The sequence below is a fragment of the Zosterops lateralis genome, assembly GCF_965231275.1.
Source record: "Zosterops lateralis genome assembly, chromosome: 18".
Lineage (NCBI taxonomy): Eukaryota > Metazoa > Chordata > Aves > Passeriformes > Zosteropidae > Zosterops > Zosterops lateralis.
Window position 1 is genome coordinate 11,570,442 of NC_139778.1, and position 17,428 is coordinate 11,587,869.

General features: G+C 46.3%; 1 protein-coding gene across 4 annotated transcripts in view; it reads right to left on the reverse strand.

Annotated features, from left to right (window-relative positions):
• Positions 1-17,428, reverse strand: part of RPTOR (regulatory associated protein of MTOR complex 1) — a gene marked incomplete at its 5' end in the record, with an annotated part of 98,813 nt that overhangs the window by 77,695 nt on the left and 3,690 nt on the right. For all 4 annotated transcript variants that reach the window (XR_014591336.1, XR_014591337.1, XR_014591338.1 and 1 more), the window contains 2 exons: positions 8,784-8,866; positions 10,289-10,391. Coding sequence is in view for 1 of the 4 variants with exons in the window: in XM_083874501.1 (XP_083730627.1) it covers positions 8,784-8,866; positions 10,289-10,391 (186 nt within the window). The remainder of the gene's footprint in view (positions 1-8,783; positions 8,867-10,288; positions 10,392-17,428) is intronic.

Genomic DNA, 17,428 nt, shown 5'->3' on the forward strand with positions numbered 1-17,428 from the left:
AACTTCTGAAGGAATGCAGAGGAAATCCAGGCTGAGCTCTGTGCTGGGCACGTTGGTGGAATAATAATAAACAACCAGAACCATGAACAAACACTTTGGGGAACAGCCCATTCAGCATCTCTAATGAGAAGCCAGACTTTTCAAATCAAACTCTTATCTTGTAGGGTTTTCTAAAGAAATCAAAGAGCAGAGAGATGAGAGGAAGTATCTTTTTGATATAAACCCATTTGGATTCCCAGAGGACATTTAGCAAGATCTCAACACAGATCTGGAGGAAAGTCCATCTATAAAGCCTGGCTGATCAAACAGGCAGGTGGGGGAGAATCCCCAGCTCTGTCCATGGAGAGAAGGCTCTGGGAAGCTCCAGGAGGATCTGTTTTGTAGCCTGACTCATGCAAACATCCCTGCAGGGAGGGGGCAGGAGCTCTGCCTGACCCAGAGGCACTGCAGGCAGCCCTGGGACAGGATTTTCACTGCCACTCCTTCTATACTCACAATTCCCTTTCCATAACTCCAGCACTCCAGTCCTCCATGTGCTGCCAGGCTGGAGTGCTGCCAGGCCTGCTGAGGGGGAAGCTGTTCTAGTGAAAACCCACAGACTTCACTCACAAACAAAAATACTTTGTTCTCTGGTTCATCCAAAACGGTGATTAATAACCCGAGCCTGCAATTCACCGTGATTTCACTCCAATCCTGACTGCAGCACAGCTCTTCCCTTGCATCAAAGGAGAGATTTGGGATCCTGCATTTACACTGCCTGTGGAGACACATCACAGGACACACGAAATCAGAGCTGCACACGAACACTTTGGGGTTTGCACAATTCCAGAATAAACATCCCAGGACACAGCAGTGCCAGGACACAGCAGTGACAGGACACAGCAGTGCCAGGGCTGTCCCAGGGCTGTCCCAGGGCAAGACACAGCAGTGCCAGGGCTGTCCCAGGACAGGACACAGCAGTGCCAGAGCAGGACACAGAAGTGCCAGGGTTGTCCCAGTACAGGACACAGCAGTGCCAGGGCTGTCCCAGCTCAGGTCACAGCAGTGCCAGGACAGGGCAGTGCCAGGGCTGTCCCAGGGCAGGACACAGTAGTGCCAGGACAGGACACAGCAGTGCCAGGGCTGTCCCAGGGCAGGACATAGTAGTGCCAGGACAGGACACAGCAGTGCCAGGGCTGTCCCAGGGCAGGACACAGTAGTGCCAGGGCTGTCCCAGGACTGTCCCAGTTCAGGACACAGCAGTGCCAGGGTTGTCCCAGTTCAGGACACAGTAGTGCCAGGACAGGACACAGCAGTGCCAGGGCTGTCCCAGGACAGGACACAGCAGTGCCAGGGCTGTCCCAGGACAGGACACAGCAGTGCCAGGGCTGTCCCAGGACAGGACACAGCAGTGCCAGGGCAGGACACAGCAGTGCCAGGGCTGTCCCAGCTCAGGACACAGCAGTGCCAGGGCAGGACACAGCAGTGCCAGGGCTGTCCCAGGGCTGTCCCAGTTCAGGACACTGCAGTGCCAGGACAGGATCCCACCCCTGATGGCTGCAGAGCTCAGGGAGCAGGGACACACCAAGCCTGCTGTGTGATAAGCTCAGAGATAACTCAGCCCTGTGAGAAGTGACTGCAGCTCATCCCCATCAATCACAAACCCAATCACCTCAAGCCCACGCTGATATGGCCACAATAACTCTTGTGTTGGACACATCATGCAAATACAAATTATTCTGAATCTCATCCACAGACTCCAAGCTTCTTAATTTTATATTAAAAAAAAAACCCTCCACCTGCTTTTAGGTGTTTTAATTTTAAGCTGTGGGCACATGAAATTACCCTGATGCAAATTCATGAGGATTAGGCCAAGATAATAAAAGCTGCATATTTAAGTACAAGGGAGTGTGCTGGAAATCCCAAATTGACGTTACAGGCAGCAGCTTAACCTGGTTAACACAGGCCAGGAGAAAACATTACTGATAAAATTATTAGTCATTGCTAACTCAAAAAAATATTAATTAAAAGTGGAGACAAACTATAACTTAGAGATGCTTTCATTTAAATATTAAACTGAGCCAAAGGGAGAGTCTTGCCAGCCTGAGGCAAGTCCTCTGCAGGTATTTGGGTGCATTTCAAACCCCTCTGCATCCCCCCTGTGCTAATTCCCTCTGGAGCTGCTGCTGCCAGGACAGGATGGTGGCTGGAGCCAGCTCTGAGCGTGGCACATCCCCTCCCCTGCCTGCAGCCAGCAGAGTGGGGACTTTACCTTCCCTCTGCAGAGTCTCTGACCTTGCTTTCAAGCCCAATGTGAAATGAATTCCAAAGTACCGAATCCTCTCTGTGCAGGCCAATAACACCTCCCCAAAAAAAACAACCAAAAACGCCTCCGAGCAGTTTGTTCATGAGAACTGATGTTGACAGGGAAGACAAAAATCAGGACAACCAACCTTGAGCTGCTGCTACAATACATCCAGGAGGAGACAGGTGTGTTCCTCAGCAGTTCCAAGCTGCTTCACACTGCAGCCTCGTGCCAGAGTTCACAGCAATTCCACCCACCAGCCTCCCCTGTTTGGTACAAATCCTTCCCTCTCTGCTCAAACGACCGCTCTGAGAGGGGCTGGGTAAATAACTGCTTGCTTTTAAACACAGGGGATGGTGAAAGAACTCAAATCTGCTTTTAATGTGTCAGATCTGCACCCTCAGCCTGGTGACAGCTCCATGGGTCACACCACAAGGTGCCCTGACAGGATTTTAACTCCACCCCAGGTCACATCTTTCAAACCTGCTTAGTCCAACAAGGTAACTCCTCAACATCAGTGTCAGTTCAGTCCCATTCCTTCTCTAGAATCTCAGGTTTAAGAGCTCTTTAAAGTTTCAGGCTCTGCATCTTCTTGTCTCTTGAACAGACACTTGGATCTTACTGGGAGCCCAGTTTAGGCTGCAGGAACAAACTGGTAAATTCTCAAACTGGGTGTCTCTATACCCAAGTGCTCCAAGGAGGAGCTGCAAGGCTGGGGCCCTGCAGGGCAAGAATTTCATCTTCTCAACACTAAATAATTGTTCAGTAATTTCAGCTCTCCTCTGATTGCAAAGTAATTGCCTAATGAAGCAATTTTCTGATTACAAACACCTTAACGAGTCATTCCAAGGCTTCTGCTTTGCTAAACTCCCCAGGAAAGGAGTTAAAACCAAAGCATCTCAGGATTTTCTCATTCTGCCTTGGAGAGGAGCAGGAATAGAAATAAAAATGTCAATAGATTCCTCTGCTAACCTCTAAGTTTTGCACAGAACTGGTGGTGCCTGTTAGCAGGAAGCTCCTAATGCAGCATCCTCTGCATGTCCCAAGCACTGCCCCCCTCTCTCTCCAGTGGATCCAGGAGTTATTTATTTCACACAGAGCACCAGGATGATGCTGCCAGAGGATCTGCAGGAGGCTCCTCCCTGTCCCCCAGCCCAGGGATTCACCAATCCCCACCCAACACAAAGACAAGGTGTTTTTTAAATAGGTCACCCAGAGCTGGGTGGTAATTACAGAAACACGTTAATCAGCTTTGCCAGGCAGAGCTGCTTTTCTCTCCAAGAGCCTTTTTCCTATCAGCTCTTTCCTTCCCATCTCTGACAAGCTGACATCAATGGCCACATGGAGGAAAATACCTCAAAACCACAAATCTTGTTTCCTGCCAGTTCTGGCCCCATTGTGATGACAGAGCACAAACCCAAACAGACACGAAGAATAAAACACATGAAATAAAATCCTTGTCAGGAGTGTGGAAATGAAGGCAAGGGCTTGAACAGGAGTTCAGATTGTAGCTGATCTCCTTCCTTGGAGCACCTCCTGCCCACAGAACTCCAAGACCCACAGGATTTCAGGGTTTTCCCACTAAACTGACTTGGCAAGTTTGTTGTCTCAGCTCCAGACAGGCAGCCCCTGCAGTTCTCAGTTCTCCTCCTGCTCCCCACAGCTCCTGAACACCCTTCCCCACAACACTTCATGCCCACAAGTTGGTTTTTTTTTCCTATTTGTGACTATTTATTTTTTTTTCCTTTTTGTGACTCATTTTTTTCCAGGAGAATCTCCTAAAAATCACTATTAAGTCCACCATTGCTGCAATTTCACAGTTTTCCACTTTCACTGGTGTGTTAAAGATTTATCAGCGCTTTTTTTTTTCCCTTACTATCAAAAGCATTAAAACATGAGCTGCACCCAGAGCTGCAGCAGGGAGCTTTTCTCCCTTGCACAACAATTCCCAAACCCTCAGTTATCCCTTCTCCAGGAGCTTTTCCATGTTCAGCTGCCCCCAGAGGTGCCCCAGGTGAGGGTTTGCAGCACAAAGGAGCAGCTCAGGTGTGTTTGGGTCAGCCAGGCTTGGGATGCACCTGGAGAGCCACCAAAAGGAAAAATGCAACCATTGGCTCATTTCTCCTCATTTTCTCCACATTCCCAAGGCATTCAGGAGTGGGTTCCATCCTTTACCACACCTGAGATCTGTTTTGCTGGCCCAGTGACTTCAGAGGGGATTTGAGTTTGGCTGACAGGGACACTCTGAACAGCAATAATTTGGTTTCACAATTAGACTTGTTGACTCCACTTTCTATGGAAGATTTTTTTTTTTCCCCTTCAGTTGGTTTATGCTGAAGACAGTTGATCTTTAACAAGACAGCAAAGGATTGATACAGCAGAATTTTATTTTGCAGAGCCTGAAATAGCTGCCAAATTCAAGAGGCTGTTGGGAAATGAAAACCAACAAACACAGTCCTCTAAGGAAAACCTGGTTTTGTTAAACGAGGTCACACTGTCTCCTTGTTTTTTTTTTGTTTTTTTTTTTTTTTTTTTTTTTTTTTTTTACTTCCTTATTAATTTCTTTTTTTTCTTACATGTTCTTACATCTGCAGATATCTCCTACAGGAGACCAAGCACCAGTTTTTCCATGTTCCCCTTTGGAATTCTACAGTTATTTCTTCTGCAGGAGCAATTAGTATTTGCTGTTGTTTTAAAAGAAAAAACCCTACAGAAATAAAGGAGAAGTATGACTCACTGAGAGACCAATAATTAGGTCGTGTGTTCAATTAGTTTTCATGCTTAAGTAGTTACTCTTTAGGAAATGCTCCCCCTTTGATGTGCAGCAGCAACTTCCCAATTAATTAGGCAGAAAAAAGCAATGAAGGAATGAAACCTCAGCCACGGAATCAAAGCCCAGAGATCTCTAATGAGGGGAACAACAGCATCAACAACAGACAACATGCACTAAAAGGTAGAGTGATTTCAATGATCCATTTCAAGCATCCCGGCTGCACTTTGAAATGAAGAGAAAAACTGTTGGGAAGCAGACTAGAAGACAGGGAGAGGCAGCCTGTTTGATCAGAAAATCACTGTTTCCTTGAAGGCCTGCCACAAACAGAGACAATTTATCCACATTGTGGGAGATGTGTCCTCAGAGACCATCACTCACTGGGTGAGACTGGATCAGAGAGAAATGGGAAAACCCTTTTTTTTTATAACCAGCCCAAGGAGCAGGAGCAGAGCAGAGCCCACACCACCCTCAGCAGGGCTGCTCCAGCTCCAGGCACTCCCAAACACCAGCACTGGCTTTCAAACCACCCTTCCCAAAGGCTCCCTAAAAGTTTATTTAATCTTGTCTGTTAGATTTCCCCAGCCCTTTCCCCCATCCAGGATTCTCATCCCCTTTCATGGCTCACAGTTCTCCCTCCTCCCCAGGGGATGCCCATTCAGGTATAATCCATTCAGCTCTAATGAAATCAGCTCATTCCAGGAGAGAATTAAAACAGCCCAAACGACTCTCTTAGTGGAAAAAGGAGGAAATTGAGAGAAGAAAAAAAAAAAGGGAGGCAAAATTGTAGCACTTGAATTAAAAAATCAATGCTGTAATTGACTTTGTTTTATGGAGGCAAGTGGGTGTGAGGGGGAGGATTCTCTGGGTGATGTTTCAGTCCCTTGTCCTGGCAGGGCTGGGGAAGCTCGTCAGGGAATAAAGAAGGATTGCAAAAAGCAGGATCTGGGATCTGTGCACCAGGAAAATCCCAACAGGAGCATCAAAGTGATTGAGCAAAGGAGGAAAAACAACTGTGAGTGTTCCGGTCAGTTTAGAGTTAAAGGGAGAACCTGATCAAAAACCAGAGCTAACAAAGAGGGAAAAAAAAATCTATAATTTCATGTAAATTTAATAAGCATATGCTCCAGACTATTTCATACCAGGTCCTGAACTATGTAAACTGTGCCTCATCCAAGCCCAGCCTTGGGCTGCACAGCCCCTTCTCCCCTGACAGGAATGGGGGCACAGGGCACTGCATGTCCTGGGAGCCAGCAGGACAAGCAGGAGGAACAAAGGGTTCCCCTCTAAAAAGGCAGAAATTCCATCCTGCACAGGCTCTGTGCAGGGATCAGTGCACACAGGCTGCTTCCACACACAGCTCTGACAATTCTGGGGCGTGCAGAGAACTCACTCTGAGCAGTGTCCCAGACAGCAGAGCCACCTTTATCCTCCCCAGAACTCCTTCATCCTCCCCAGAGGACTTTCATCCTCCCCAGAGCATCCTCACCCTCCCCAGAGGACCCTCACCCTCCCCAGAACTCCTTCATCCTCTCCAGAGCATCCTCATCCTCCCCAGAGCATCCTCATCCTCCCCAGAGGACCCTCACCCTCCCCAGAACTCCTTCATCCTCCCCAGAGCATCCTCATCCTCCCCAGAGGACCTTTATCCTCCCCAGGACACCCTCATCTTTCCCACAACACCTTTATCCTCCCCAGAATATCCTCCCCAGAGCATCCTCATCCTCCCCAGCCAGCTCTGCAGGGCTGCAGTACAGGGCCCAGGGCCCAGCTCCAAAGCCAAACTGGGACTTGCAGAGCAGTAACTCCTGCTCATAAAAATCCCCACGAGCTCCTGCATCTCCATAAAGCATCCCACTGCAGCAGCACTCGGTTTGCACTCCATCAGCCCTGTTTTCTAAAGGCTCTTGACTCTTGCACTAAGGCAGGTCCCTGCCTTTGAGGTGGCACGACATGCAGTGCTGCCAAAAAACCTGAATTTACACCCCAACACAACAGCAGGGAAATATTTGCTACTCCCTGGCAGCACAGCAAAGTCCTGCTCTGGCTGGGCACCAGGCAGGGGGTACTCATGGGGGTCAGCAGCACAGAAATCCCATTTCAACATGACCAATTCCTTATGGAAATATTTTAAATACAAAGCATGCGAGGAACCTCCCACAGAAACTCTGATTATTTTATTCTGGGCGGTTCTGTCTCAGCCCAAGGCTCCCCTTTCCCAGCGCTCCAATCCCCATTCCCAGCCCCTGCTGGAGGATTCCCAGCACAGGAGCAGCCCCAGGGAAGGTTTTCCCCTCCAGCCAGGCATTACTGGGTCCTGCACTCTTCACTTTCACTCCCTTTTCTCCTTCCATCCTCAGCAGCTTAAGCAGCCCCTTTGATCCCTGTAATTGAGCCTCTTTCCAGATTATCCTCAGCTTCAACCCCTTCCCTGCCCACTAAAACTCAAGCCCCAAACCCGAGGCAGTGTCAGTGCAGAGCTGTCTTGGTTTTCCTTCCACTTTTTCCACCAGCAATCTCAAAGATATCTGCACTGAATTTCAGGAACTCTTTACATGTTCAGAGAACTCTTTAGCCAGACAGATGGAGCCCAGAGCCCTGTCATCTCCTACCCTCTCCCCCAGCACAATCTTCATTTCAGAGCTGCATGAAATGACTGAATATTGCTTAACTGCAGGATTTTTGCAGAGGAAACAGCAGCTGAAGTGGTTTTTACTCCCGCAGCACACACAAATTTATGTAGCTACACAACAATAAAGCAAAGTCTTAAATTTAATCAGAACAAATACTTCAAGCCATGGCAAGCTGATAAATTATTTAGAAAGGGGCTCAATAAGACCTGGAAGAAAAGATCCATCAGCTGTGCAGCCTGGGAGCTCCCAGAACCAAAGAATTTTCATGCTTTATCCCTTTTTTTTTTTTTTTTTTTACAGTTTCCTCTCAGAAAAGCTGTTTGCATTGAGCAGGAAGGGGGATGTTTGAACAGAAGGAGTGGACTGGTCACACAGTGTCACCAGTGCCACCAAGCACTGCCAGCAACCAGCAGCATTTTGTGCATCCCCAACAAGGTGCTGATGGCAGCCTGGCAATATTGGCTCTTTCAGAAAATTCTCATGATTTGCTCTTTTTTTTTTTTTTTTTTTTCCCCAAATTGTCTCCCTGCCATCCACTCCTCAAACACTCCAAGCCCCCAAGAAACAGATAAAAAAAACTGGCTGTATTAGTATTTCTATGAAAGCTCTAGGAAATTCAATAATGTTCCTATTGTTTTATTGCAGATGGCACACCAACTTCTCTTTATTACTGCAGAAAGCTCCAGAGCCCTGTGGAGTGCAATAAAGCAGGACGTGTTTGGCTTTGCAATTTGTGTCAGGGGCTGTGATTTCCTGCAGGAACCAGAGAACCAACCCAGCCCTGGGATTGCCCACACAGAGAACCTGCTGCTCCTGAACCTCAGAACACAGGGCACAGCAAAAAGGCTTCTTTTCAACCTCTGCTCCAAGATGTTTTTTTTTCTCCTGTTTGATTGCAGGTGCTTTTTTGAATTTTTTTTTTTCCTGCTAAATTCTCGCACTGTTGGGATTTAAAAATTGTCAAAAAACGCAAAATGAAATTCTCTTAAGTGCACACTTAGAATACACACAAGAATAAAGGCTCCAAGACATAAATACCCTTAGAAACACCCCAGAAAAAAGCCCAGGAATGGGCACAGACTCAGCCAACACTCACCCTGGGCTGCCAGTTCTCATATTGCTTCTGCAGGTTGGCCCCGATGGTCTCCAGAGCTTTCTGAGGCCCCATGGACAGAGGATCTGGGAACAGAGCACACAGAGCATCTCTCAGCCCCAGCTGCACCACTCAGGGATATTTTCATGCAGTTTCAAACTCATGAGCATCTTCTTCCTTGTGGAATTTACTTTAATTTTGGGGAATTGGCTTTACAACACCCAAAAATCACCCCTGAATTCTTCAGCCCAGTCCCATCACGGGTGTCAGATGTGGAAGATTTCTCTCACTTGAGGTGCTAAACACAATTTTGTTTTGAGAGACAGGAGAGGCATTGCATTTGTTTCTTTTACTAATGAAATAAGGTTTCTATTGTAAATAATGACAAGAACTCAAATTGGTTAAATATTTGATGACAAACATTTTCTGTTGATGAATGCAAAACCCTGCCTCATTTACTTCCTTTGCTTGCTGCTGCAGAGTCTGTGTGCCATTTGTAATATTTAAGAAGTTAATTTTATTGCTAGATAATTACCACAATCCATACAGAGCAATGCAATTCCAGGCCATGTGCTTTATTCAAACACCACGGACATATAATTAAACAATTAACAAAAAACAAACCCACAAGCTAATATTTTCCTACTTAATATCAATTATTTTAAAAGCACTAAACCAGATCAATGAGTTGTTTTTTTTTTTTTTTTCCCAGTCTTTGCAAATATACTTTTGTTAGAAATAAAATGCAATCAAGCAGGACTTTGAGTTATTTTTCTTATAATAAATAAGAATAAAAAAATAGAATAAAAATAAAAAATAAGAATAAAAAAATAAGAATAAAAAATAAAAAAATAAGAATAAAAAAATAAGAATAAAAATAAAAAATAAGAATAAAAAAATAAGAATAAAAATAAAAAATAAGAATAAAAAAATAAGAATAAAAATAAAAAATAAGAATAAAAAAATAAGAATAAAAAATAAAAAATAAGAATAAAAAAATAAGAATAAAAATAAAAAATAAGAATAAAAAAATAAGAATAAAAATAAAAAATAAGAATAAAAAAATAAGAATAAAAATAAAAAATAAGAATAAAAAAATAAAAAATAAGAATAAAAAATTAAAAAAAAAATAGAAGAATAAAAAAATAAAAAAATAAAAAAATAAAAAAAATAAAATAAAAAAATAAAAAATGGAGGGGGATTGATCCAGCCCTCTGAAGGTGTCTCTGCTCAGACATTTCCTTTAGACATTTATAAATCTAAAATAATTAAGAGGAAGCCAAGCAGCTCATTAAGAGCTGTTTTTCTCTGTGGTATTTTATCTCAGAACACAGCAGGAGAGGTGACCCAGGGCAGCAGCTGGAGCTGGACTCTCCATTAACCCAGAGAACAACCAGCTCCCACATTTCCCTGTGCTCAGGGTGGTTTGGAGCTCTGGGCAGGCAGATTTTAGGATGAATTCTGTGCTGTGATTGTGCCTCAGGGGAGTCTGCAGGCTCTGCACTCACCAATCCAACACTCCAGGCGGGCACAGGGAGTGGTTTTCACCACGTCTGGGGGGTCCACGCCGACGTTGAGGCACAAAACTAAGGCAACACTGACAGTTTTCATCTGCAAAGAGAGGCAAGAGCAAAGTCTTAGTGCAGGAACAGCTCCTGTCCTGGACTTTCAGCACTTCCCAAACTCCTGCAGGGCTTTGCCCAACCTCCCCACCTGCTCCTTCACGGGGAATATTTTAAGCAAAGCCTGACTGATGAAATTTTTCATCTTTTTTTATTAGACTCCACGTTACTATTTTTGTTATTATTATTTCCAGAGCCCATTCTTCTCTTTCTGAGCATGGAAATAGATAGCAGTGAACTCCTGGTACTCATCTTAAATTAGCCACTGTCCAAGTGAAGCACATTATTAAAACATGAGGCAATGCTATTCAGGGGCCCTGACCAACATTAGAATGCAGTGTGTGATCTCTAATATTGAAACTAAAAGAGTTACAATGGAAAAAAAAAAAAAAAAACTCTCAAGTGACAAACAAAACCGTGACAAAAAAAAAATTAAACAAACAAACACGCACCAAAATAAATATATTTAGTGCTGTTTTTATTTTGTTTTCTTCACGTGTTGGGTTTTCCCTGTAAGGAGAAATCCTGGTTTGGCTCCAGGTGCTGCTCCACATCCCCCTGGCAGCACATTCCCACCCAACCTCATCTGGGACCCAAATCTGCATTAAACCAATGACAAAACACCTTGGGCAGCTAAAAATATTGCTGGGAAATTATCACTTCACATCTTTTTCCTAGACTTCCTCATGCCAACACCTAAACCAGAGGAGGAAAACAGGCAGTGATGAGGCTCTCAGTGATTCCAGGAGTTCACCCACATCCCCAGGGTGTTCCCTGCAATCCACAGCAAGAGGGAAAAAAAAAATCCCCAAATTTCACACTTTAGAGAAAACCCCAGAGCCACACAAATGTGTAATTTATACAGAAAGTGGAGCAGCCAGACACCATTCCCAGGCTCTGCACCAGGACAGAAATCCTGCAGGGTTTTCCTCACTCCCATGATGGGAAACATGGAATAAATAATCAGCAAGGACTGAGAAACTGTTCATGGCTCCATCCCAAAATGTGTTCCTGCTAACAATCCTGTAGGAGCTCCTGGTGCCAGGAATTACCCAGGCCTGAGCAGCACTGGGATGAAAAGAGGAATTCCCTGAGCAGGATTTCACAGGGATCCCAGGAATGCCCAAGGATGGGATGAAGAGCCCAGAGCTGCAGTTCAGCACTTTGGCAAAGTCAGGGACACCCAGAGGAAAAGCAGAGCCAGTGGCAGAACCAGGAGCAGCCCAGCCCTGCAGAGCCTTCAGGATATTATGGACCACCCAAAAAATACCATCCAAAAAAAACACCACCCAAAAAACACCACTCCAAAAAATACCACCCCAAAAAATACCATCCAAAAAATGCCACCCAAAAAACGCCACCCAAAAAATGCCACCCAAAAAACGCCACCCCAAAAAACGCCACCCCAAAAATACCACCCAAAAAATGCCACCCAAAAAACGCCACCCAAAAAATGCCACCCAAAAAATGCCACCCAAAAAATGCCACCCAAAAAAATACCATCCCAAAAAATGCCACCCAAAAAATATCACCCAAAAAATACCACCCCAAAAAACACCACCCAAAAAACGCCACCCAAAAAACGCCACCCAAAAAATGCCACCCAAAAAACGCCACCCAAAAAATGCCACCCAAAAAATGCCACCCAAAAAACGCCACCCCAAAAAATACCACCCAAAAAATACCACCCCAAAAACATCACCCCAAAAAATACCACCCCAAAAAACACCACCTAAAAACACCACCTAAAAATGCCACCCAAAAAATACCACCCAAAAAATGCCACCCAAAAAACACCACCCAAAAAATACCACCTAAAAAACACCACCCAAAAAATACCACCCAAAAAACACCACCCAAAAAAATACCACCCCAAAAAATACCATCCAAAAAATGCCACCCAAAAAACGCCACCCAAAAAATGCCACCCAAAAAACGCCACCCCAAAAAATACCACCCAAAAAATGCCACCCAAAAAATACCACCTAAAAAATACCACCCTAAAAAAAAAAAACCACCCAAAAAATACCACCCCAAAAACGCCACCCAAAAAACGCCACCCAAAAAATGCCACCCAAAAAATGCCACCCAAAAAATGCCACCCCCAAAAAATACCATCCCAAAAAATGCCACCCAAAAAATGCCACCCAAAAAATACCACCCCAAAAACGCCACCCAAAAACGCCACCCAAAAAGCACCACCTAAAAAATACCACCCAAAAAACACCTGAGCACTGTATAACCCCTGCCCTGCCCAGTGATCCCTCAGCAAAGAGGGAGCTGCAGGTTGTGGAAGGGCAAAAAAAGCTGCCAGAACCATCACAAGCTGCCACACACACACTGATCACCCCAGGGAACACAGAAAACTACACACAAAGTGACTTATTAGACAGGGAAACACATAAATCATCCTTCCAAGAGAAAGTATCCTGCCATGCAATCTTCTCCATCTCATTTATTTATTGGTTCCCATTTGCACTCTAATACTGACTTATTTTTCAGTGTTTTGCTGGTAACATCTGATTGGTGGCTCATGCTGAACAGGCTGATATTTCTCCTCCATTCCCAGGTTTGGGGTTTTAAATAAGTGTTTCTCCTGGAAAACTGACAGCAAAGCCACGAGAGGGAACAGGAATTGATCCCAGAGATAAATGGGGTGATTTCCCCTCTGCCACCTCCCCCAGAGGATGTAAAGCCTTGCACTCCACACCATCTGTTCTGCCAACAGGGAGCCCACCCTGAGAGCTGCAGCTCATCCTCTCCCCTCTGACCACTCCTCACAGGGAGGATTTTTCTCTCAGTATCCCCTCCTGGCACTCCATCCCTTGGGAAAGACTCTCCCCATCTTTCCTGAGCTCACCCCAAAGGTTCTCCTGTCCAGGCTGGACAATCCCAGCCTTTCCTCCCAGCAGAGCTGCCCCATCCCTGGGACCATCCTGGAGCCTCCTCTGGGCTCTGCAGCAGCTCCAGGTGCTCCCTGGGCTGGGCTGGGGCAGCTCTGCAGGTGGGGCCTGACCTGGGGACAGAGGGGACAATCCCCCTCACCTGGGGACACAATCCCCCTCACCTGGGGACAGAGGGGACAATCCCCCCTCACCTGGGGACAGAGGGGACAATCCCCCTCACCTGGGGACACAATCCCCCTCACCTGGGGACAGAGGGGACAATCCCCCCTCACCTGGGGGCAGAGGGGACAATGCTCCCTCACCTAGGGGACAGAGGAAAAAAAAACAAAAAACAACCCCAAGCTCAAAAAAACCCCAAAAATGCTTTTCCCATTTCTAAAGCTCTTTTGGAACACACCAGAAACTTCCCTGCATATTTAAAGGTTCTTAACCCAAGCAGCACGAGGACATTCTCATCTGTCATTAAGACAGTGGAAATTTTCCTTTCCCCATTTCAGGAGGAAATCCATCAGAATACATTTCCATGGATTTTTTTTTTTTTTTTTTTTTTTTTTTGTTAGGATTTTTAAAATGAAGCAGAAGGACGTTTGGCAAGTTTGTAAGAAAATCCAATACCTGAAATGCTCTGTCAGCAAAGGCTCAGGATGAAAGCCCAGCAGCTCTTAGTGTGGGCTCTGCACTTTGGAGTGTCATTTGTATGTTAAAAAATGGGATACAAGTCCCAGGCTTGTACTGCAGCCGTTCTAAAGTGATTTAATAACTCTGGGTCAGAACCTGCAATACTTAAATGGCAAAACCCACTCGGTCAAAATGCTCTTCCTGAGAGGTGATGGCAGAGAATTCATCCCAAAGCCACTGAAATGGGGCTCAGGGAGCAGAGGGAGCTCCGTGTCTGCTCGGAAGAGAAGTTGTTTATTAAAGCATTTGACACTAAAATTTACATCTTATGCTAAAGAGCTTTTAAAATATTCCTAATTCACCTCTTATTTCATTTTAGAGGCCAAGCAGATCTGCAGGTGAGTACACTGCAATATCTGCAGGTATTTTCAGCTGGGAAAAAAACCCTTTATCCTCTGGGTTTGATTGAAAAATGTGAAGTTTTATCACCCCAGAGAATCCCCCTGATCCCACTGGAACATCCCTAAAAAGTGACTCCAGGCCAGGCTGAAACCCAGACACTCATTTATTTCTGAGTGAGAGCAGGTTTGTAACTCAGAGCCACAGAACTGCTTTATGTTCTAGTTCAAGTAACACCAAGAACAAGTGAGGGCATTGATGAGAAATCCTGCATTTTGTGGTACATCTCAGACTGGGCGTTTTAGAGCCCATTAATATTTGATTTTTACACTGCAATTTGCAAGCTGAAAACTTTCTGCTTAAACATCACCCAGATGAACAGTCAAGTGTTAGAAACCTGCCTGGGTTTGTGCCAGCGAGTCCAAATTGCTTCTGGGAGTTAATACAAACACGAGATTAAGTCAGCATTAAAGACGAAATATATGCAGTTATATTATTTTACAGAGTCGAGGATGAAGTTCTCAAGCATTAAACACAGATCCTGGGACAAATTTCCAAATTCCAAATCCTCAAACGAGTCTCATTTGAAAACTCATCCTGGCCAGGAGGGTTTCTTGCTTGGGCAGGAAATCCATTTCTTTCTTGAAGCCTTTTTTTCCACACACATTTTCAGATTTAATACAAATCTCTTCACCATCAGAGAGGATCTCCTCAGGTAACTCCTGACCCTAGGCTCCTTTGGAGACCTGCCATGAAATGTTCCAACAAAGGAGGTCCCCAGAGGGAGCAGGAACAGCAACATTTAACCAGAGGAAACATTGTTCTCCCTCGAGTTCCCTTCACTCTGCAACACCACAAATTCCTCTGTGCCAACCTTCCCTTTTTGGGCTCCCAGCCCAGAGGTGACAAGTGGTGACATCTGTCCTGCATCTGTCCTTCCACTGAGGAAGGCAGGGCTGAAACCAGCCAGGGAAAAAGCTGAAGGTATTTATTGAACAAGGAAACAAAGCCTTGACCTTCCACTCCATCACACAAAACCAAGGAAGAAAAGGATTCCCGAAGTAACAGAGTTCCCAACCCAAAGGAACAGAGTCCCTGCTGCCTCTTCAGCTCCTGCACCACTTGCAAGGTAAAAAGCATCTTAAAAGAAGAGTTTTCAGCTTCAAGGAATTTTTTTTTAAATGTAAAGTTTAAGATAAATAAAAAATTGCTACAGAAAAATAAATCTCTCTGTGTGCTTCTCCACAGCAAGAGGAGCAGGAGAATGCAAAGAACTCCTTCAAGTTAACATCAATAATTCAACAGCTCTGCAGGTTGTCTCCAGCCATGTGCAGCCCACAGTGAGTTCCTGGTGTGCCAGCCTGCTCTAGATTCCTCCATCCACTCCTCCTGAGGGCTTGGTTTCCTCCTCTAACCTCTGAATTCAGCATCAATACTCTGAATTTTCTTCAGAGCTTTTTTGTGCCCAACGTGTTTATTTGCCCAGCTCCTACACAGGGCTCCAGCTCCTCACAGAGCCCACCCTGAGCTGCTGCCCTCAGTGCTCACCTGAAACCCTCCCTGAGCTCATGGCTGAGTTCCTGCTGTCACTCCCCATCCCCAGGTGCTCTGTGTGACAGCAGTGACATCCACAGACACTCCCAGAGCCCTCAGAGACCCAAGGTGACCGTGTCAGGTTGAGGTTAAAAACTCCAGATCCTGCCTGTCACAGCACAGCAGCCAAACTCTGCTTTCCAACCACTCTGGGATGCTTAGAGCCAAAATGGGGATTCCTTCCCTGTCAGTCTCTTCTTTAAAATAATAAAAAGCAAACATTTCACTGCTGTGATCTTTGCTGTCCTTACTCAACCTGCAAAGGGAACGACAAGAGGCGCCTCGCAGACGTCATTCCCCATTTATGTGCGACAAGGGCTTTCCTCCCTCCTCTGTTTTGCATTCCTGCAGCTTCTCCTCATGGCTCCACGGCATTCCCACTCCTGTCTAGCACTGCCTTTCAAAGGTGTCCATCTTCCCAGGCACTGAGTGCTGCAGCTTCAGATCTTCCTCACAAACTGCTCCTTCAAACCGTTCCTGGACGGCCCCTGAGATCCTCGGGGAGTCACTGACTCGGGATGTGCCCGGAGTGTTTGATCATTCCTCATTTGAGGAATCCCTGAGCCACAGCCAAGTGCTCCACATGCAAATGATTTCCCGCAACAGGAACCTTGCCCGGCGTGCAGGAGAGAGCAGGAGACACAGTCAGGACAAACCCATCAGTGCAGGGCAGTGCTGGGCTGTGGGGAAGGCACAGGGCACAGGGCTGGCCCTGCCTCACCCCCTCCATCCTTTATCCCTCCATCCTTTATCCCTCATCCCCTCCATCCCTCACGCCTCCATCCCTCACCCCTCCATCCCTCCACCCTTCATCCCCTCCATCCCTATCCCTCCATCCTTCATTCCCTCCATCCTTCATCCCTTCCATCTTTTATCCCTCCATCCCTCACCCCTCCACCCCTCATCCCCTCCACCCCTTATCTCTCCATCCCTCATCCCCTCCATCCCTCATCCCCTCTCCTTCCTTCTCTATCCCCTCCATCCTTCATCCCCTCCATTCCTATCCCTCCATCCCTCACCCCTCCATCCATCCCCTCCATCCCTATCCCTCCTTCCCTCCATCCCTCATCCCATTCTTCCCTCGTCCCCTCCACCCTTCATCCCCTCCATCCCTATCCCCTCCATCCCTCAATCCCCTCTATCCTTCCACCCTTCAACCCCTCCATCCCTATCCCCTCCATCCCTCACCCCTCCATCCCTCCCAGGGCTCTCAGTTCCCCCCTGGCTGTGCCATGGAGAGGAGAGGGCACAAATCTCCTGCTGCAGGCTGTGCCAGGCTCCAGGGAACCCAGCAGGACCCCAACACAGGGTTCCATCCACACCTGCTCCCACTGCCTCCTCCTCCTCCTCTGGGCACTGCCCCTGCTCCCCACTCTGCACAGCACTAATTACACTAATTACACTCATTACCCTCATTACCCTCTGCTCCATCCCTACCCAACAAGAGCTGGAGGTCACCCTGTCCAGTCCAGCAAGGATGGATCAATAAATGCCAACACAGAAATGAAAA